Source organism: Cygnus olor, chromosome 1 (genome assembly GCF_009769625.2).
Source record: "Cygnus olor isolate bCygOlo1 chromosome 1, bCygOlo1.pri.v2, whole genome shotgun sequence".
NCBI classification, from domain to species: Eukaryota; Metazoa; Chordata; class Aves; order Anseriformes; family Anatidae; genus Cygnus; species Cygnus olor.
The window spans coordinates 180,384,631-180,406,881 of NC_049169.1; the positions used below are offsets into that span (position 1 = coordinate 180,384,631).

The 22,251-nt window shown below is 43.5% G+C and overlaps 1 protein-coding gene across 3 annotated transcripts; it reads left to right on the plus strand.

Moving 5' to 3' along the window:
- Nucleotides 1–152: 152 nt before the first annotated feature.
- LOC121062394 (histone-lysine N-methyltransferase SETDB2-like) lies at nt 153–18,511 on the plus strand. 3 transcript variants are annotated; one of them, XM_040542399.1, is made up of 14 exons: nt 153–464; nt 1,400–1,459; nt 3,751–3,873; nt 5,280–5,345; nt 6,006–6,108; nt 6,819–7,385; nt 9,165–9,284; nt 10,031–10,200; nt 10,613–10,841; nt 12,754–12,838; nt 13,783–13,888; nt 14,663–14,994; nt 16,204–16,292; nt 18,191–18,511. In XM_040542399.1, coding segments are annotated over exons 1-14 (2,169 nt in total). In that variant the 5' UTR covers nt 153–463; the 3' UTR covers nt 18,309–18,511. The 3 variants fall into 3 exon arrangements, with proteins under 3 accessions (XP_040398333.1, XP_040398341.1, XP_040398340.1); XM_040542407.1 differs by having other exon boundaries at nt 228–464; nt 6,819–7,157; XM_040542406.1 differs by lacking the exons at nt 153–464; nt 1,400–1,459 and adding an exon at nt 1,753–2,033.
- Nucleotides 18,512–22,251: the final 3,740 nt, after the last annotated feature.

The window sequence follows — 22,251 nt, forward strand, 5'->3', positions numbered from 1 at the left end:
TCAAGATGGCGGCCGCACCTCCCGGCTCTGCCCCCCACCGCCCCCTCCTCCAGCGCGGCCCCCATTGGCCGGGACCGGCTGTGCGCACGCGCGGTAGCCAGGAGGCGTCACCTCCCCGCCCTCCTTCCGCCATTACAGCGAGGAGGGGAGGCGGGGTGCGCTCGGCGCATGCGCGGCCCCGGGCGGGGGGCGCCCCCTGGCGGGCGGGGGCGGGGCGGCTGACGGGGGGGAGGAGGAAGAGGAGGGGGAGGGGGAGGAAGGCGGCCGGCGTCGCTTCGACGGGGTCCCCGAAAGGCTCTGAGGTGGTTTGTGTCAGCGGAGCAGCGCCGTGAGTTTTCCCAGCCCTAACGATTCTATGATCTGCTCCTGTTTCAGCCCTCGGCTGCCCTCAGGAGGAGGAGGAGGAGGAGGAGGAGGAACGGGAAGAAGGGTAGAGCAGCCCTAGCAGACGCAAGGCGAAAGAAGTAAGCCTTAAATAAACAAACACATGCTCCGACAGCCCGCAGGCACGTCCTGTGAGGAGGGTTTTTTTGTAGGAAGTTGCATGAGCTGAGGCTCTGTCCCCAGTCAGACCCAGGGGCTGAGGCGCCCACACGTGGGGCTGGTGTGTGGGAGCTGCCTGGAGCAGGCTGAGGGCTTGGTGTGCCAGGGGGTGTGCCATGCTGTGACATGTTGGGCCACGCTGTGCCGTTTGTGGTGACGGTCAGAAACACAGCGCCTTCAGTTGGTGTTTTGTTTAGTCCGCCAGATCCTTGCTCTGTATTGGGTCTGTTGTGAAGCAGGTTCGGTAAATTTCTCACCTAAAACAGGCATTTTTCTTTCCTGAGTACGCAAGTTTTGTTGTTCTACAGCCGTAGCGACAACTGTAGTGACAACGTTAATTAAAAAAAAAGAGAAATGTGAGCTAACAGGAAGCGGGTGGTTTTTAGGTTTAGCTGAACATGTTGGATCGTATGGGCCACCTCATCACAGCTTTGTGTTTTAAGGGTGATAAGTTATGTATGTTTAAAAAATGGTCCTCACCGCTTATTTCCTGTGAATGTTCTTCAGCTAGGTTTTGGTGCGTAGCTTTGAAAGTGGGATGGGTGTTTCACCACAATCGGGTTGCCCAGGGAGGTGGTGGAGTCACCGTCCCTGGGGGTGTTCAAGGAGAGGTTGGACGTGGTGCTTAGGGACATGGTTTAGTGGGTGACATTGGTGGTAGGGGGATGGTTGGACCAGATGATCTTGGAGGTCTCTTCCAACCCTAATGATTCTATGATTCTATAATCCTTTCTCCCACAGTGTTCTCACCGTTTCCCACTGTAGGTATCCCCTTGTATAACTTTTGAAAAAGTACCAACAAATGTTTTCATTTCTTATCTGAGCTCTTAATGTGTCCATTCTGCACCTCTTGCAGTGCTGTACAACTGCCTTGAAGAGGAGAATCGTACCAGTTCCAGGAAAGAGACAAATGAAGGTAGTATAATTGAGACTTGGAGGGAAAGGGAAAGGTGGAATATGTTTAGCACCACTTCTAGTATGAAAATGGTATGCGGATGACAATAGTTTTACCTTTCATGGTGTATAAATAAGATGTGTGGTACAGGTACTCCATAGGAAACACTCACCCAAGTATTTTACTGGTAGCTGGCATACGTAGCCCTGGCTTTGGCTCCTCTTTTCTTGCTCTAACATCTAGCTGCTCCCACACAATGCTGGGGAAAAAAAAAAAAAGGGATGGCCACAAAGATCCTATAGAGGGGAAAAGAAAATCCCTCTAGAAATACTTCTAAAGCTGACTTAGGGTATTGCCACCAGATGTCAGTGCACGCCCTGAGTCACCAGCTGGTGAGACCAGTTTGAAGGCTGACAAAATAGACCCATCCTGTGTCTGGTCGTTCCCTGTCCTGAATGGTGTGGACATCTCTTTTTTTTTTTTTTGAAATGGAAAATGATACCATGAGCTTCACATGCGGTGTCTCCGTGCAAAACCAAGCTTTTGCTGCTGGAGTTTCAGAGCACTCCAGCATGAGAATTGGAGCGTTTCCAAGGTGAGTGACAAGCACGCACGTAGTAACCATGTGGTCTGTTTGCTTTTGGCCTACACAAGATTAAAACTGGCCAAGAAATGAAAGACTGTGTTCTGTCATCCATCCTCAGAAGTGGTCTGTCCACCAGTGCTATCCAGATACAATAACCATATTGCAGTGTCTGAAAACAGATGAGACGTAATGGCAACGGTTTTAATCTGCAATGGTGGAACTTTTTACTAGCATTTCTGAATGTGTTTTTTTAAAGGGGGGTATTATATACACTTGTTTCTCAGTACTTTAAATTTGTGATACTGTTACGCACAGCAAAAGGGTGGGAATGGCCCAGGGCGCACTTTGGTTCTTGAAGCAGTAACGTGGGATTCCAAGAGGCATTGTGGCCTTTTTTTTGTAGTGTGACTTTGCTCTTTCCACCTTTTTTTAGTATTTCTGTGAATATAAAAGCTCACTAAATAGTGTTGAGAGTTAGTGCCAGATCAGTCATTTTACAAGTAAAGTACTTTCTATGTTCCTGTTTATATTTAATGTTAGGCTTTTAACTGCTGCTGACAAAAGATTGTTACTTTCTTGACTTTGTCATGATGCTTTTGTGGGTAACCACTGGCTCTCTACTGACGTAGTGTTACTCAGTTTCTGTTATGAGCAATGGAAGTCATTCTCTGATAAGGAAAAAATGAAGAAATACTTCTTTGCAAGCTTTACAGGAATGCCACTTCTCAATACAGTTGGGGTGGTATCACTGATCTGCTAGCCGAAACTTGTCATCTTGAAAGTAGACGATAAACCTAGGACGGTGACAGTGGACTCTTGAAATGGAGTGGGAAAACGGTTTTATTTACTCTTTTGTGCTTGATATTTGAAGAAGAGAAATGTTAACCACAACAGAGAGTACATTCCATTTTCTAGCATGGTCTGGTGACACACTGAATCATATTCTCTTTTTAGTGTCCTTGCCAAAGACGTACTAATACTTTAACAACAGCTTTCATGAATGGGCTTAGTACCACAAATACATATGCTTGGAAGAGAAGAGATGTGATGAATCAGGTTCTAATTGGTGGTTTAATTTTTTTTAATTCTTTTAGCAAAATATTCTTTTAAATATTTCTAATGGAGGTATGATATAAGTGGAATATTATTTACTGCAACTAATATAACTTGGTGAGCAAAATTTGTCAAACTGCTGTTATCTGAGAATACGTTCAGCATTTTTTCCCCTAGAAAGCTTACTGAAGAGATCGAGGGAACAGGACAATCATCTTATATAGCTAAGGAAGGTTATTGCTTTAAAAAAAAATCCAAATTTTTCTTTAGTAATATGTTTAGTTCGTTCAGTTGAAAGTACTCTCCTTTGTCACTTTTATGAATTTCATTGATGACTAATTCATAGTGGAACTAATTTGTTAGTATTTGGAGAAAGGCTTCCAGAGCACCCTTTGTAGACATGCTTGAAAAATTATTTGAAGGAGTTTCATGGACCGTCAGAAGTCACTCCAGTTCATCACTAGATTTCTGTTTTGTTTTCATGATTAGGGTTAGGAATAGACTTTCAGAAAAAAAAGAAGAAAAAAGTTTCTCGCCTGATTTTTCAGAAGTGCTGGGCCCCTGCATCCCACTGAAATGATTATGAGCCTTTGAAAAGTCCATTAAGAGCTGTTCTTCTTTTTTAGACTTCTTGGGAGCTGTACAGACTTGTAAATGGAAATTTGTATTTCAGGTGATTTGAAGGCATTTTGGACCCAAATGGGAAATAGAAGAGTAGACATCATATTTGAGCAGGTGCAAGAAGTCCTGCTGTTGCTAAAGGAAAAGATCAAGAATGGAACTGCCACAAACCAAGGTTTGAAATCCTTGTAATGGTTCAGCAGGACTGCAACTGAGCTGTGGCCTATTTCTTGTAGGGCTGCGTGATACCTGCCACAATTCAGATCTCTGAGTTTGTTCCTTAGCAGTTGGCTTTTTTAAGCAATTTTTTAAATGTTTCTAAAAAAAACAACAACATTTCAGATGCATTTTGCCATATAATCTTTTTTTTTTTTCTTTTTATGCACACAGAATAGGAATGTTTATTCTTGAGAAGTAATGAAATATCTCCAGTGCCTTGTGCTTTGTTCATCTTCAAAAGTTTTAGCCTTTAAGGCTGATTCAGTGAGTTGAATGGGTTTGTAGTGAGATGATAGACTTGTAAGTACTATTTCATGTTGGAGAAACTGGTAACAGTAATGCATTATAAGATTGCTCCTGATTTTCATGGTAATAAGTTTTCTTTATCTGCATCAAAATTGGGAGTTTGGTAAGCCTGGAGCAGTACACAGGTGATTTTGTTTGTTTTGTTTTTTTAACTGGTCTATTTAACTTAGAAATTATTTCATTTTTATTTACTTCGGTGATTTAATAATCTGTGCAACTTACTGCTGCTTCTGTGCAAGAAAATGCACAGCAGTGTAAGACACTTTTAAACTCTGCATTTTGGTGCTTGCTCTAAATTGGTGCTGTGTTTTTTTTGTGAACTTGCGTTCCTATGTCTTGATTTTTTGTGAGGAAATATTCCAGATTTGCGGAGCTAGAAGTTGAACTTTAATCCCCAGATGATGCAATGAGTCTGTGATGTACTTAAATTTGTACGTTCTATGCTTTGTTCTCTGAAGATTCAAAGCTAAATTGTTAATACGGATTTTACTGTCATTTCTGTCAACTCGTGATATTTATTGCGTGGGGCAACAGGTTGAGGCAGAACAAGTCTTTGTGTTTTTTTAAACGTTTTTAAACGTTTTTACAGTCTGAAGGCCGTGCCCAGCAACTTACGAGTAGCATTAATTTGGCCTGACAAGATTCAGCCCTTTTTTGGTGGGAGATGACCAATCTAGTGACAAAGTAAAGAGAGAAACTTACATTAATTTGTATTTACGTGTATTACTGCCTCTGGAGGCTGCTGGGCTTGGCGTGTTTAAAAGCATTCCAGCAGCTTTCCACAAGGCAGAGGATGTTCAGTTCTGGTTCACAATTGCTAACGTGAGCTGTGACTTCATTGCAGCTCCTGGATGTGTGTATTGGGATGCATCCTGCTAGGACTGCAGTGCAAAAAGTTTCTAATAGTCTGAGTGTTGCAATGCTCTAGATTAGCATAGTCAGGAAACGATGTTTCTGGAGGACTTAAGGCTTATTTTACCTTTTAGCAGTCCCTATGGTCATTGTCCTTATTACTTAAATTATGCTTAATATCTGTGTTGTTTCTTTGTAACCTAGAATGCTGTCAGGCTTGGGCACTGGTGAACGAAGCTAATCTAGGGGATCTTTTGACTTTGACAAATGGTATGTGCATCTTGATTGTATTTATTTGTTATGTGGCTTGAATTTCTTTTGTTTTACGTACCAGGAGTTTATTTCCTGGTTTTGAAATGAATAAAATAAATCTCAGAAGCCCGTTGGCATTGCAAACAGAGGAAAAAAAACTAAACCGTGGCATCCTTTTACCTCAAATAGTGAAGAAGAATCTGTATGTTTGATATGTGTGTTACCTCTGTGCACTTTGAAAGCTACATGGGAGATTTTAATGCACAAGTCATGTGGTGGCTGGTGAAGAGGGGGAAGATCTTTACAATGCATTTCTGTCTCACATTTGTCGATGCACACCTAACCTAAATTTCCTCCTCTGGGGCAAGGGAATGGCTGGGAGGAAGGGAAATGGCAGGGGGAAGGGGGGATGGAGAAAAGAAACAGGAGAGAAAGCAGGAGAGTGTGTGTGTGAGTGAGAGCTGCTCACACACATCTTTATGCAAACGCATTACTTCTGTATAAGTTCAAAAAGTAGTTTCTTTTTAGTAGGGGATTTGTCAGCATGCTCTGTTAGCTCTAGTTCATAGCAGTGCATTGTCTTTAATGTATTCTGGCAATTCGCTCTTCAATAATGGAAGTAAGTTTGATTATAAATTTAGATTACGATGCTTTTGCTTGTATTCCACATTTTTTCAGCAAGCGAAGTGGTTGATGGAGATGGTGCACAGGAAATCAAACCTAAATTGCATCAGCTTCTTACAGATGCCAGCACTGCAAACTCGGCAGAAGGTTCTCAAAGGTCAGTGTATTTATTTAATGCTTCCAGTTTAGCAAAGCTTGTTAGTCTACATGTCTGTATTGCACTTGAGAGAGTATTCAATCTCACTCTGGTATTTTTAAATCCATTGTTTTAAAATCAACTTTGAATCCTGACAATTTTCAAAGTAAAAATATTTTTAACTTGGCCTACATGGCCAAGATGGCCTGCAAGGTCAAAACCTGAGGTGTTGAGTAGACTTGTTTAGTATGCCACCTGAGAACCTTGCAGAATAAACCAGGGCATTTAGTTCTGAATGAAGTTCCATGAGTACTTCCAGGGCTACCAGGGCTGGGACTTAAAAGTGTTGAGTTCGGTTCTCAGGGTTTCACAGACTGTGGATTGTTAGGCAAATGAGTCTTTGTAGTTATGCTCAGGTAGTAGCTGGAAGATGGAGGCAAAAGTACTGTTCCTTGTTTTTTTAATTCTTTTTTATAAATGTTGTTTCTATCTTCTAGTATGTAAGCTCTTTCTGGGCAGGAGCTGCTGCTGTCCTTTATTTGGGATGGCGCTGTGTGTCTTCATATGGTGTCAGGCCATGTTGCATGATGCAAACAGTCATTCAGTGAAACCCTTGGCCTTCCAGCAGTGGGCTGTTACTTTCCTACAGTAATAATGCTGAACCACTAGAAGATGGATTGTTTTACTGGTTGTCTGAGATGCCATTTTTTTCTTTTTTTCATTCGAAATAGCAAAAAGGAGAAGATGGAAAAATTGGATTCAGGGAGCAAGGAAGCATCTAGTGAAATTCGATGTGTACCTTTAAGCCCCCAGTATCAGAACCACAAGTGCTCTAGTGCGTGTCTCACCAACAGAGCAGTAAGCTCCTACAAAGGTGAAAATCCTCTGAAGATCCCAATCCTGCTTCACTTTGAAAGACGCCACGCAAAAGCAGACTGCCTTTCGAAAACACTGGATGTGAATTACAAAGCTCCTTGTGGCAGGAGTCTGAGAAGCTTTCAAGACGTGCAAAATTACCTCTTTGAAACGGAATGCAATTTCTTATTTATTGATCACTTCTCTTTCAACACGTACGTACTGCTGGGCAGGAACACTGTAAATCCCAAACCCCTTGTGTATGACTTTGATATCAGCAATGGAGCTGAGTCTGTGCCCGTCTCCTTCTGTAATGATATTGACCGCGCGCGATTACCTTATTTTAAATATCGGAGGGCATCGTGGCCCCGTGGGTATTATCTCAACAATTTATCCACCATGTTTCTTGACTCGTGTGACTGCACAGATGGCTGCATCGATAGGTAAGTGGAAAAGTTGAATCCCAGGCAAACAATGGGGAAAACATTTGGGATCTTATCAATGTCTATAAATACCTGAAGTGTGGGAGACAGAGGGATGTGGCCAGCCTCTTTTCAGTGGTTTGTGGGGACAGGACAGGCGGTAATGGCCACAAGGCGGATCACAGGAAGTTCCGCACCAACATGCGAAAGAACTTCTTCACGGTGAGGGTGACGGAGCACTGGGACAGGCTGCCCAGGGAGGTTGTGGAGTCTCCTTCTCTGGAGATATTCAAGGCCCGTCTGGATGCCTACCTGGGCAGCCTGCTCTAGGGAACCTGCTTTGGCAGGGGGGTTGGACCCGGTGAGCTCTGGAGGTCCCTTCCAACCCCTACAGTTCCGTGATTCTGTGTAATGTATGATGTGTCAGTGTTAGGGGGATGTTGGAAGTGTGAAGGTGCACAGTACCAAGCAGTGCCAAATAATGAAGGGCCAATGCTGCTGGGATATCTGCAGTAGTTGTCTTGTGCTCTGTGTTGACTGAAACAACTGGGTCTTTGTTTCATCCAGAACTTGGGTGCTCCTACCTGCCCAGCATCTGTTGTAGGGAAAGAAACGAGCAAGAGAAGGATTATGTTCCTTTATATTCCTTCCCAAATGGGCAGTGCTGCTTCAAGTGGAGCTGGAAAGCAGATCTTGGCTTTGGGAAAGGAGTGGGGAAGGGAGAGTCGTGTCCTAGCAGAGGAAGGCTCATTTTTCTGGCAGACAGAGGGATTCTTCATAACTACTTCAGCTGCAGGTCCCTCTAGGATGGTATCCTACAGGGCTGGGACTGGGCAGCCTGGGGAGATCAGCCATGGGAGGTTACTTAAGGCAGAGGAAGAAACCCCCATTCGCCATCTCTACGTCCCATCCTTCCTCATTCCTAAACAACAACTGTAAAACGCCATGGTCACAGGACACGTTTATGCTCTGGACAGTTAGAACCACAGAACCATTAAGGTTGGAAAAGCCCTCCAAGATCATCTGGTCCAACCATCCCCCTACCACCCATGTCACCCACGAAACCACGTCCCTAAAATGTTCCAACGATGTTGCTCGTTACTATCTCTTTCTGAAGCCCTGTAGCTCTGGACTGCGTATTGCTCTGCGGGAAACTGCCACAGTTAACATCTGAGCTTAGCGATAACGCTGCCCACTTTCTTGCGGGGTATTTGTCCACTTCCCTGAAGGGTGTTTGTCTTTAACCTGATCTCTGCCTGGAGGTGTTGTCTCGTTCTTGAATCCATTTTGTATTTTTGATAGCTGGGGCAGTTGCAGATACTGGCGTGCAGTATATTAATGAAGCTTCAGAAATTCAAATTACATGGAGCAGTGGGGAACAGCTAGCACATAGCATGCTCCTTCTGTGTGCTGAACTTCCCCAAGAGCTGAGATACTTTGGGGGAGTCAGGATTTGTCCAGCCGCTGCTTGCACAAAGCCTGCGAGTCTTTGGATTTGTCATAAGATGTGAGAGTCAGCATTGCTGCTGGAGTTCTTCAATGGGCGCTGTGGAATTCTTCACTTCCTCCACTAGAGTGGGAGGAAGGTGATGAAGTAGTGGCTAGCAGACCAGGATGCTGTGCCAGAACAGGTCGTTCTCATTCCTTCATTCAATCAATTTGATTACGTCCCGTTTGTAATTAAAAATAAAACAATATGTTTGTGCATATAGTCAAGTACGTTGTAAATGATGTAAACTTGATTTACACTGCTTCAAACAGATTCTGTTTTCCATGTGACGTTTTACTTTTATCTTCTAGGTCAAAATGTGCATGCCTACAGCTAACTGCAAGAGGCTGTCATAAAGTTTCTCTGTCTCCAAGTACTAAAACTTCTCATGGATACAGCTATAAAAGACTGGAAGGGCCTGTTCCTAGTGGGTAAGAAAGAACTGATAATTACTATTTTATTTGTATACTCTTGCTTTACTCCTGTAGTGTTTCTGGATTACTGAAACCTTCCATTTTTGTCCCAATGTTACTGGCAAGTCAGGATGGTTTGGGCAGAAATAATGACTGACTTGAGTAACGATGGGGGAAAAAACACTTTCGTACTGCAGATTACTACAGCTTTTTTACAGTGCCCTGTGTGTGTGCACAGGTGATGGAGGAAACAAATTATTGTTCCCAATAATATTGTTCCCTTTTCAGTCCTTGTTGCTGTGCAGCGTTGACTTCTGATTGGGGTACAGGATTAAAGCTGCCAGTGAACCCAGAGACAGATGGAAAAAAGCACAGTTGCGAATTCTTCTAGTGGCATTTGTTTAAATCCTAAAACTCCTGACAGCTACAGTGAGGTCTCAGCAGACAGGTTGTCTTTGCTAAACTCTGCTCAAGCATAGAATGAGGTACTTCATAAAGATTTCTGCATCTGTGTGACTTACTCTTGTAAAATAAAAAAGTAGCATTTATTTTTCTTGTGTCCTCATAAAAAATCTGTCTGACTCTTAAAACCGGTGAGTCAGTAGTCATGAGCTTCAGAGCACTGCACAATCGGTTTTAGCCAGGGTCTTTCTTTTCATTCAACTGCCTTATTACTTAGTGCTCAGGAGGGAAATTTATAATGGCAACTTTGCTTTGGTAATGCATTCTTTTACGTTGTGTTTTCTTTTGTTTTCTCGTGACAGAATCTATGAGTGTAGCGTGTCATGCAGGTGTGACAAGATGATGTGTCAGAACAGAGTTGTACAGCATGGCATTCAAGTTCGCCTGCAGGTGTTCAACACAGAGAAGAAGGGTTGGGGCGTCCGCTGCCTAGATGATATTGACAAGGGGACATTTGTTTGTACTTACTCAGGTAACAGAAGGTGACCTAGGGAAGATTTGTAGCATAATTCTCCCTCCCCTGTGGCCTGTGCCCTGGAATTTCTTTGGGAACCCAACAAGGAAATAGAGTGTTGGAAGAGAATTGAGCTAGTATGATCTTAACTTGCAGATGATCAAACAGACAGAAGAACTTTGAAGAACTCTGCGATGTAATGGTGCCAGACAAATTCAAAAGGTTCTGGAGCATTGCCCATCTCAGACTTGACTTTTTTTCCCTTCACAGGTCCATGCATCCTATGCCAGGGCTAGTTTTCCTTCAGTATAAATGCATTGAAATTTTGCTTTCAAAATAATGCTCTTGCCTTTCATATAAGTTAGAACTGATACAGTGTGACCCATCTTAGCAAAGAAACAATCTTAAAAAGAAGTCATTTTTCTTCCAGGCAGATTAATGAGCAGAACTGAAGCTCAAGTATTGGGAGGTGCCAGTCAAGACAAGAAAGAGGAGAGTGCTGTGAATGACAGCAGGCACGGCTTTTTTTCCAAAAAAAGGAAACTTGACTCTAGTTGCTCAGATTCTGAGATTGAACTAGTGCAGACTGTCAAAGATCATGTTCTTGAGAAGCAGGAATCTTTGTCTCAGACTGTGGATAATGAAGATGAATCATCTGAGTAAGTTTACCCAAGGAAATGTAAGAATAGCAAAACTTGTATTCTAGAAAGTCCTACATACAATTTACTGTAGAACTGAATGCCCTCAGCCAGAGGATGTTTCTTTTTCTTTCTCAACATTTTTTTGTTAAATCCTAATTTGTTCTAGTGGGACAGAGTAATTTCTATATGCTAATTTCCTTTATGGTGTGTATCCCTTATCATTTTCTAGAAATCCCATTTGTACGTGATCTCTTCAGGGCATGAATCGTTATGCTAATTTGTAAAGAGTGAAGTGATTAAAAAATACTTGATGACACTGAAGGATTTGATAACAAATTAGCCACTAACTGTCCTGAGCTTTGCTCTCAATTTCTAAATCTCTTATTCTTTGTAACATAACCTGGCCTGCTAGTTTCAACCCTTTCTGTAAGGAGTCTGACAACAGACTTCCTTTTGCAGTAAATTACATGGGAGTTCTAATCCTGTTTTCAATTTATGGTCTCATAGCCTGTCAAGACTCCTAAAATAAAATTACAGCAAAATAATGGGTGGCTTTGTCAATACCATGCTGTAGTCCTTTTCAGAAGGAAGTGGGGAGCTTGTTTTCTTAAACTTTATTCCTTGCTTTGCCACACTCCCAGAAACAACTGCAAATACTTGTTCATTTCATGAAAAAAGATAGAAACTTTAAAAAATACCTGCCAGTATATTCTTGCTTGCATTTCATTATCTTGTAAACCTAATGAATTAATAATTTTGTAAGTTACATAATTATCAGTGATCTGCTGGATTTTACTTCTACTAAGTGCTTCCCCTCTAAATTGTAGGGAAGCATGATATTAAATTTATTTTTACTCCACTGTTACCTTAAATCTCATTTTTATTCTCAGGAAAGGAAATTAATGTTTTACATGGGAGCTATATAAAAATGTGACACAAAAAGAATTTGCTAGTCTGGCTCCTGAAAGAAAACAAAACCCAATCCAGCTGACCTGAAAAAACTTTCGAGAGGATATTATTGGGCTAAGCCCTACATGTCATTCACCCAAGCAGGATGCCTTTAAAACGGTGAACAGCGTAATCATAATAATATTAAAATATTACAACTTCTTATGGCAACTGCAACTTCTGAATTTACAAGGGGGTTTAAATCTTAAGAAAGACTTAAAGAATAGCATTTTTTGGCCATTATTGGTAGACCAAAGAAATACGATGTTTTTTCGTGGCAAGAAAATACATGTAAATATTTCAGTTTGAAGAATTCCTTAAATAGGAGCTATTACTTATTGCTACATGCTGGATGGATACTCTGATTAGGTTAAACTGATTTTCTACTGCACTCTAAATATAATCAAAGTAAACGTGACTTCTGATGTTTTAAGTATATATGGCAGACTGCTTCCCATCCTTCCTCAACCTTCTCCTGATGTGAAAGAGTGTGATGTGAAGTTCTTTTGTGTGAGAGTATTTTCTATGTCTGCCATGTTTTGATTCCCTCTCTCTATCCTTTGTCCCCGCGTCTTTCTGTTTTCCTGTTTGAAAGCTACAGTGTCAAAAGTGTTGGAAGTGATGGCAGGAAAAAGGCAAAACTCTCTCTGTAGGTGCTGTGTTTTGAGGTGATTTTGTATAATAGTTAGCAGAAAGCTTGGTTCTTGGGAGTACTGAAGGAGGATGTACAAGCGGCTGCTTATCTCTCAAAAAAAGTATGCTGAACTGTTTTATAAACACTACTGAAAACTTAACCCAGTTCCTCAAAAAGCAGTTGGGGTGAAAGTAAGACTGCAGGTCCTGGCGTGGTCTGCTCTAAATGTACTAGAGACTGTTGGAGAGTGTGTTGTGAGAGTTATTTATGTTATTTATTTAGTGTGTTGTGAGAGTTATTTATGTGTCATCTTGTCTTTCGCGATTTCCTTTTGAACTTTCTGCTCAGAGTTCACCCAAGGAATTCGAGTGTTGCAGCGGTGAGAAGGCCTGGAACTAGAGTAGCTGTTGTTCGTAATCGCCAGCTACAAATGGTAATAATCATAAGTGGCTTTAAAAGAGGGATTTTTTTTCACTGTGCTGAATATAAGCGTCAATTTTGACCTTTTCATCTTAACACACTTAAATTCTACCAAACTTTCTTCGTGAGGTTGTCACGCTGTGAGCTGAGCTGGAAGCTATACCCTATCCCTTCTCCAGTACCGTCCCTTCAACACTTTCACTGAGAAGGGCATTAATTACATCCTTCCTTTCTCCATCCTCACCCTTCGCTGGTGCTCCAGCCAAGAGTCTCAATAAATGATTCTCCACCTCCATCTCCCGTTGTAGCTAATTGCAGGGTTAGTGCTAATATTTTTGTGATGTCTCCCTGAAAAGTGACATAGCAGGAAAAGAAGGGAATAAAATCTCAAGAGCTGGATGGAGTTAGCTCAACGGCACAGTTGGGAGAATCTCATCTGCCCCAGGGTGTCAAGTGCTGTAAATACATGCAAAGGAAGGAAGCTGGTGTGAACTTATTCTGCAGGCTCCATTGCACACGATGTTTTCATGCAAAAATGTGGCAGTTCTGTGCATTTTGGTGCTCCCATAACTGATTGCCTTCTTGTAGTGGGAGGCGAGAAATCTTGCCACTTCTGTTTTATTGAAACCATGTAAAAAGCATATTTGGGCTTTGGTTCAGCAGCTTGTACGAAGACCTGGTGAGATTGTTTGCACTTATTTACTTAATGTAAATATTATACTGAATGGGGAGCTCCTTCCAGGTTATTCTGAAGGATGACTTGAAGTTAAGATGCATGTTGCATTGCAGTAAATGTTTGGACCTTTGGAACTCAGTCATAGCCGTGTGTATAGCCAAGTAGGTTTGAAACTTAAGCCCTGGAGTCCTAAAATCCATTTGTTATCCTGTGTTGACCCAGAGTTGCATACAGCAACAGTACGTCACAGCCTTTTCACTTATTTTTTATTCTGTTTAAAGGAAGTTGATGCACTGGTGCACAGTGCCAGCTCAGATGAAGATAATAGTTCTCAGCCTCATCAGTCAAGCAAAACAAAACTAACCAGTGGAACAAAGAAAGGAAAAAGTAGGTTTGCAGAGCTGTAAATACTGCACTCTTAGTGTACTTGTAAACTGTGGGCTTTGCATGTGTGCAGGCCTGTTCTCAGAGTAGGGTGATGATGTCCACGTAGTGCTTAGGCTGTCTTAACGGAGCTCAGCAGTACAGAAATTATTGCTGCCTTGCATATTACAGCCCATTCATTGGTCCAAGGCAATCTTTTGCCTGCAAACTTGATCTTGGGCCCTGGTGAACAGTCTGTAGAACAGTTTTTCAAATGCAGGGCAGTTGTGGGGAAGCTGGTCTTCCACAAATACTGCTGTCGCACCCGCTACGTGTACCAGTCAACAAAATTGGAAAAGGATGTAAGGGGGAGGGTGGGGGGCACTCAACATTGGGAGACGATGTGAAACTGATGCTGTTTGCACATGCATCTTGTTTCTGTCTTAATTCTAGTTTGTGATTCTCTCAGGAATGAAATTAAGGAGAACGATGATAAAATGCCATGCAAAAGAAATCAGTCTGGAGTGGGATTTGAGAAGAAGGGAGAGACTTAGGTCACTCACAGGAGCCTTGGGCAAGTGCTTCAGGCAGTGCAACGGGAAACGTAATAATTTGATAGAGAAGTGATGAAAGGTGTGGAAAAGGGCAGCTGCGTTAAGGCTTTGTAGCAAATAGCGAGGAAGCTGAATGTATTTGGGAGAACAAAGAAAGGTGGGTGGATAAGAGGCCAGGGCCAAACAAGGGAAAGGCTTTTGCTTCAAAGCAATACTGAAAAATAACTTCCATGTCGATTGACAGGATCCATTCAGCAGCAGAAGGAAGACCATACCACGAAAACTGGACAGGCTGAGCCTGCTGACACGGACAGTGCAGAATGCAAAAGAAAGAGTGTCTCTCTGCAGGGTGTTGCTTGCGGCAAGTCGGATGTGCTGAGTGACACGCGTGTTATGAGGCCATCCAAAAATGTTCCCCAAAAAGCCAACCACAAAGAGGAGAATTGCAGGCAGTCAAAACAAGGCACGTTTTGCAAGGAGGCTGACAGTGATGGGTCGCTTCTGAAGAATGCTAACGAAGAAAATATTTATATACTGGATGCCACGAAAGAAGGGAATGTGGGTCGTTTTCTTAACGTAAGTAAGAAGTTGCATGCGTTGTCTTACGTGCCGTAGCTGATATAAATAAATGATGGATTTGCATGAGTTGGAAGGCTTTCGCAAAAAAATCTGTCCTGACATAACCCAAATGCGTGGTAGGTGCGTGTGAGGGCAGCTTGGGGCACTGCCTGCACTCTGAAGTGACAGAACAGCAGGTAGGCTCCTGCCAGCTGTGAGTGCTTCCATAAGTTAATGCATGGTACGTACTAGCTCTATTTTTGGCACCACCAGGTTCCAGAGCGAAATATTTCCAAGTAATGAGTGATACCTGTTTCCTGAATTTTAGAATAGCACCTCTTTTTGAGGGGAGAGGGGTTGTACAGAGATCAAATAGCACATTTTGAACTACCAGCCTTCTCCCAGCCCCATTTCTTGTTCCCAAAGCATTGTAAGTTCTGGCTTATGCTGATTTAAGGTAAGTGTTGGGATTTTGTAGGAAACTTCTCTATAGTTCAATCACATGTTAAGAAAGTGGTCTGTCATGCTTGGATAGATATCTGGTTAGTAAGTCTTTTAACTTTGACTTTTCAAGAAATAGCAATGAATTCCAACAAAAGTCCAACTAAGGTGAATGTTTTATGCGTACATCTGGATGTGCTCAGCAAATAACTTATTTCTCCATTGGCATCGATACGTATTTTAGTGTAAAATCTTGAATATACTTGAGCATTTCCTCGTTGCAGAGGCAGTATGGTGCTAAGATTGGCATAGTGCATCTTGCTGAAACCTTCCTTCTTCACCCATCACCATACCTGTGTTCCTGCGTGCACCTGAATGACCTTTAGCATCTCATCTCTTCGCCAGTGCGCGCAATCATTTCATCTATTAATTGCTCCCCTGACTGACATTGAGAAACATCTGTCACATACTGATTATTTGTAGTACGGCCCGAATCAAAGACGATTCCTCACCATAAATTACTGGAGGACAGCTTGATAAATGACCTCGATTTTCCTAGGCAAAGGTACTTCCATGATATGATGGAGATTAAAAAAAAAATTAAATTAAAGAGGTATAGTTAAAGCAAAAAAAATAGTGGTAGTGGCATTGAATAATGGAGACTCTGTTGACTGGAAAAGGGGAGGAAGGAACTACCTCTAACGGTGACATACTTGACATAAAACAGGTCTTTTGGCCAAGGACCAGGTCACTTACTCTTTCTAATTCATCTATTCTGTTTCACAGCACAGTTGCTGCCCAAATCTGTTTGCACAGAGCGTGTTTGTAGAGACTCACAACAGAAGTTTCCCATGGGTGGCTTTCTTCACAAACAGGTGATTTTATTTTATTTTTTTGGAAATGTAATGTGTTTTTTTCAAGGCACTAGGGAAGAAAACAGTGCTTAATTATTAAGAAAAAGTTATGTTAAGGGTGCAGACATTTAGGTCATGAAACTGTAGAACTGCTTTCTTACCAGTGACTTCTTAATATTCGCTAAAGACTGGGGGAATACAGTTGTTTCAGTGCAAACTGAATAAAAAAAACTCATTAGCAATAATCAACGTGAAGAGTGGAAATGACTTTCGATGCATCCATTTTGGTCATTGCCATCTTCAGTGGAAAAATAGGTTTAACCTATTTTTCGTGGTTCTTTAGAAAGCCAAGATTCGTTGGTCTCAGTGTTGTGCCTCAAAGAATGCCCAGCAGAGCTGTGTCCCAGAGGGCAGGGTCGGAGCATACAGGTTCTTAAGGCTGATGCGCTTTCTCTGTGAGCCCAACAAGCTGACTCGTTCTGTGTACTGCAGTGTGTCTTGGGGAAGTGGCAGTAAGGTACTCAGGTGGAACTTCCTCTGAAAGACAAAAAAAAAAATGTGGCCATCTCCTCCTGGATGGCAGGAAGGGGAGATAAGCAGTTAAACCCAGGAAAGAAAAGATTAACTGTATGACTGAAGTTAGCTGATGGATTTGACAACGGGAGTGCTAGGTGAGAATTTATAACAGAGAGGAGAGTTTAGTCCAGACAAACAGGGATCCTGGAGAACACTGATACTCTGTGGAGCTTTGCAACCCTAGGCCCAGCCCCTGGTCCCATGCTGACGCACATGCTGTGGATTGCACTGTGAGGAGGGCTTCCAAGAGCTCTGAAGATAATGCTTCTGAAATATAAAGGTTGTGGTTTAGCTAGAATCTTTCTTGCTCAGGTACTCAGTAAAGAAATGTGTAGTGGGGATTGAGGTCAGTGGATAGAGGCAGTAGTGGTCAGCGGAAGATGATTGTTGAAGGAATGTTCCCTTGGCTTGTCCTCTTGCTTTCTGGCAGTCACCCCTTTGCAACTTTTCTACATGAAGGGCTCCATCTGGATCATTGATTTTATATCTTCTGTGAACTTTCCTAGTCACGTTTTTATTTCTTTTACGTTTCTGGCTTCCAGAGCATATTAAGTTTATCAAGTCCCAGATTGCAGTTATGCTTCGCTTGAAAAGTCCTCATTTTGTTTGTTCTCAGCCTGCTGCCTGATAATTCACTGAACTTCGCTTATATCTTACCCTCTGTGAAATATCAGAGAATTACTCTCTTGTTTGTAATACTCGTATTTTATTGTTTTTTCCACTTGGTTGTGCCTCAGCATCTTAGTATTTAACTTGGCATTTGTTCGGGGCAGTGAATTTCCCACATTTGAAATAGTCTCTCTCATATACTTGTCACAAGGGCTGGTTCTTGAGGATCATGTGTTTAACTTTGAGTCTTAGGGTTTGGGCACGGAAATGATGCAGTTGCATTAAAATGTAGCCAAAGATGATTCCCTTCATCCTCAATACACCTAGAGATCTATTTGAACCACAGTGATGGGCTGTACACAGTAAAAAGAACAAAGCTGCCTGTGCTCTCGTTTAGATGTGTTCACTTATCTGCTTTTTTCCTTTTTTTCCTTTTAATTTTCCCCCCAGAATTTGCCCGGAAGTTAGAGCTGGTTGCTTGAACTCTGGCTCTATTATACTGCTTGATAAATTCTTTTTTTCTAGCTATAGATATTTGCACTCTCCATAGCTCTGATAGGCAAAGCAGCGTGTACCAGGGACTCCTTATATCTCTTGGTTCTCTCTGAGCTGCATGCATGATGCTTTTGCCCCACACACTTCTGGGGTTTGCGTGTGGGTTGTTGGTGACAAATGGTGAACGCAGTCCTGTTTCACTGAGTTCAAATGAATTGACCAAATATTTTATTTCTTAGGCATGTGAAAGCTGGAACCGAACTCACGTGGGATTATGGTTATGAAGCTGGAAGCATGCCAGAGATGGAGATTTCCTGCCAGTGTGGAGTTCAGATGTGCAGGAAAAAAACCTTATAGGTCAAGCTTTTCTACTGTCAACACTTCATGTACCTGGACATTTATATGCTGGAAGGGACTATACAGTGAACAGTGCACTTAAACAAACCTGTGGTGCTAACTATATTGAACAAAAATGCCTTTTATCTGATTGTTTTTTAAACTTAGAGTTAATTTGCATTTTTATGGTTTACAGGAATAGAAATATCTGTCTTAAGAACAGGCATCAGCTGTTTCTTAGATTACTTCTATGCTCCTCATCTTTCCCCTCCCTTCTTTTCCTTCACAGGCTCGAAGAACTCATGCTTCTCTCTAGGCTGCAACAGAAACCTGATGGGTGCAGAGCAATGGTTAGTTGATGTTTTCCTGTGCCCTCCTGCAATGATGAGTTAGCAAAACTCAGTTTTCTGAGACTCATATGAATGCAAGCCTGTCTGTTTTGGGGGTTAAGAACGTTTTAAATATACCTAAGCCTGCTGAATCCAGTGGTAAGATGGATCAGAACAGTCTTGTAGAGAGCTGTGGTCACGCTACAGAGTGAGCTGGGCAAGTCCTGCTGGTGCCGCAGAGAAACGGTTACATCCCTGTCCATGTTTATCACACAGTGAAATCCTTGGAAATCCAGTGGGCCTCATTTCAGTGCCCTGTTGTGTGCTGGGTGATAGGTGAGCCAGAGCTGTCCTTGCTCTGCGCTCAGGATCACCTTGAACTCCAGAGTCTCTTCCTGAAACCGTGTCCCTTAGGGCCACGTCCACACATCTCCTTAGCTCTAGGAATGGGAACTCCACCACTTCCCAGGGCAGTCCATTCCACTGCTTGACCACTGACCTCTCCATGAAGAAATTATTCCCAACGTCCAATCTAAACCTCACCTGGTGCAACTGGAGGCTGTTTCCTGTTTGTCACCGGGCAAAAGAGACACCCACCCCCTTCACTGCAGCCTCCTTCCAGGTAGCTGTAGAGATCGATGGGGTCTCCCCTCAGCCTCCTTTCCTCCAGACTAAACAGCCCCAGTTCCCTCAGCTGTTCCTCACGTGTCTTTCTAGTCCCTTCACCAGCTTTGTTGCTCTTCTCTGTGCACACTTGAGCAGCTCAACATCATTCTAATGCTGAAGGGCCCAAAACTGAACGCAATATTCGAGGTGCTGTCTCAACAGTGCTGTATACAAGGGGACAGTCACACTCCTGGTCCTGCTGGCCACGTGAGCTCTTGATGCAGGCCAGGATGCCATTGGCCTTCTTGGCCACCTGGGCATGCTGCTGGCTCACATTCAGCGGGCTGTTTACTAGTACCTGTGTGTGCTTTTCTGCTGGGCAGCTTTCCAGCCACCCTTCCCCAAGCCTATATCGCTGCGTGGGGTTGTTACGACCCAAGTGTGGGACCAGGCCCTTAACGTTCTTGAATGCCATGTGCGTAATGCTGTTCCTGGAAAAGAGCAAGGCGTGGGTATGCAGGCTTCTGAATATTTTTGGAGCCTTGTGCAAAGAAGGGGGAGTTTAAGCTGGTCCTGGAATTCATCTTAACTTCATGAATTTCAGAAGCTTGAATTTTCTCGTTGTTAGAATACTCTGGAGGCCGTGCATGGCTGATCACATGTAATTTCTGTTGGTATTTGCTCAGCCATTAGCAGATTTTTTTTTGTCACTGGTTTTCCTGTTTTACTGGCTCCAGAGCAGGGCTGAAACTGGCTCCCTGGCCTGTGTTGTAGGGCGACGCACCCCGTGGTGAACCTGCTCTTCCATGGCACAGCCAAAACTACAGCCCAGGAGCATCCTTACAGAAATGTCTCAAGCGTAAACATGTGAAGGCAGCTCAGAGGAGAGGTATAGAGCTCGTCACACACATCACCCACCAGATGCCTTCCTCTAAAGTTTGTTCACTTACTCATTGACACCTCTGAGAGATTCCCATGCAGGTTCCTCAGTAACCACTATTAAGAGCGCTACAGGTGCTGTATGGTTTTTCAAGAGCTCCCTGCATGGTCACACATCGGTATCGTGGCTGTGATGTGAAACGGAGGCTGCATGTGTCTGTGATTCGGTCTGGTGAGAGAAACAGGAGCGTGGTCTATGTCCCAAGGTGGAGGGGCTGGATAGCTTTAATGTCGTGGCGTTATAGTGAGAAGGAAGGAGGGAGGGGGAGTTCGTAGTGGATTTTCTTCAACCTGAAAAATGCCACACAGGGAGAGAGGCCTCTGCACCTACTGCCTTGGGCATGTGGATACCAGGAAAACGGAGGTGCTTCTAGAAGCACTATCTCATCTCTCTGGTGGAGCAGGAGGACACAGCAAGAGGGAAGGGACCCTCCATTCACAAGCATTAAACTCGCTCTTAAGTACAAGTTTGTTAAACTCTGCATTCAGTTTTACTTGCCTGAATGCATGTTATGTGTGTGTGTATTGGTAAGTATGCACCAAAACATGCTCAAATGTGTTAACCTGAAGGAGCAGGGGGTGATGGTGTATAATGGAAACCATAGCATGAAAGATTTCATGCTTGGGTCACCAGCGCTACCTGTATCTCCAGGATGTTCTCAGATTTCTCAACAATCTCAGTACGTACAAGGAGTTTAAACCTTTTAAAAATGGACCTTTCACTGAGAGATCAGACCTGTGAACTGTTCTGTGAAGTATGAAACCTCAGCTCTTCTCTCCCACTAGCCCCCAGGGCTGGTGCAGAAATTGGAGTTGAGGCTTCCTCACTGCCCTGCCTGCAGCTCCGCGTGGGGAGGGGAGAGATTGCTTCTCCCTGGCCTGGAGGAGCAGAGCTCCAGCCTCAGGGGTTTGAGACCTCCGTATAGGATACAATTCATCAGACCAGGTGGAAGCTGGAGGTCTCCAGTCCCAGCTCTCATCTAAAGGCAGAGTACCCTCTGTTTCTTGCTAGAGAAAATACCTGGTCTGCAACTATCCACAAGCATGTTGTCAGTGTGGATTTTACTCTACATAATGGGTATGATGGGGCTTTTTCGCTGGCTGTGTTTATCAGCTCTGTGTTCAGAAGGGGTGCTTCATCCTTCTGCACGTGAGGATACACCAGGTTCTGCTGCTGCAAACCAGCTTTCACACCCCTCACAGTCTGATGCTTTCATTGCTTGTGACTGCAACATTTGAGGCCAGAGATAATAGCCTGTATACTTAAAAACACCTTACAAGGTACATTTTTAATTATTGTTTTGTTTTTGCAATTTTGTTTTTGTAATTTTATTTGCATGGATTCTGCAGAAAGTTCCTGGCGAGTATCCTCTGCAGATCACGGCTGTGTCAGTTCAATAGGCATTGCAAGAGTGCTCGTTCAACCGTGGCAGGCAGGTGCTCAGCCGATCCCAGCAAAGCAGGGCTCAGCACACGCAGCACTTTCTTGGGAAGACAAACACCATCACTCCAAGCGTCCTCCTTTCCTCTTTCTCCCTCACGTTTTATCGCTGAGCATGCTGCCACATGCTGTGGAACATCCCCTTGGCCAGTTTGGGCCACCTGTCCTGGCTGTGTCCCCTCCTGGTGCCCCCCAGGCTCCCTGCGGGCAGGGCAGCACAAGGAGCAGAACCGTCATTTCCCTCACTTCTTCACGGTGAGGGTGACGGAGCACTGGGACAGGCTGCCCAGGGAGGTTGTGGAGTCTCCTTCTCTGGAGATATGCAAGGCCCGTCTGGATGCCTACCTGGGCAGCCTGCTCTAGGGAGCCTGCTTTGGCAGGGGGGTTGGACCCGGTGAGCTCTCGAGGTCCCTTCCAACCCCTACAACTCTGTGATTCCGTGAACCGTCCTGGCTCCGTGTGAGCCCTGCTCTGCTGCAACCTTACATCAGTGGGTTATCAGCAGTGTTTTCATCACAAATCCCAAACACAGCATTGTGGAAGCATCTATGAAGGAAATTAGCTTTGTCCCAGCCATAACTGGGACACGGTTCCTCTGCTTGCTGTCGCACAGCTCAGTTTCTGTGTATTTGTGAGTGCGGTCCCTCAT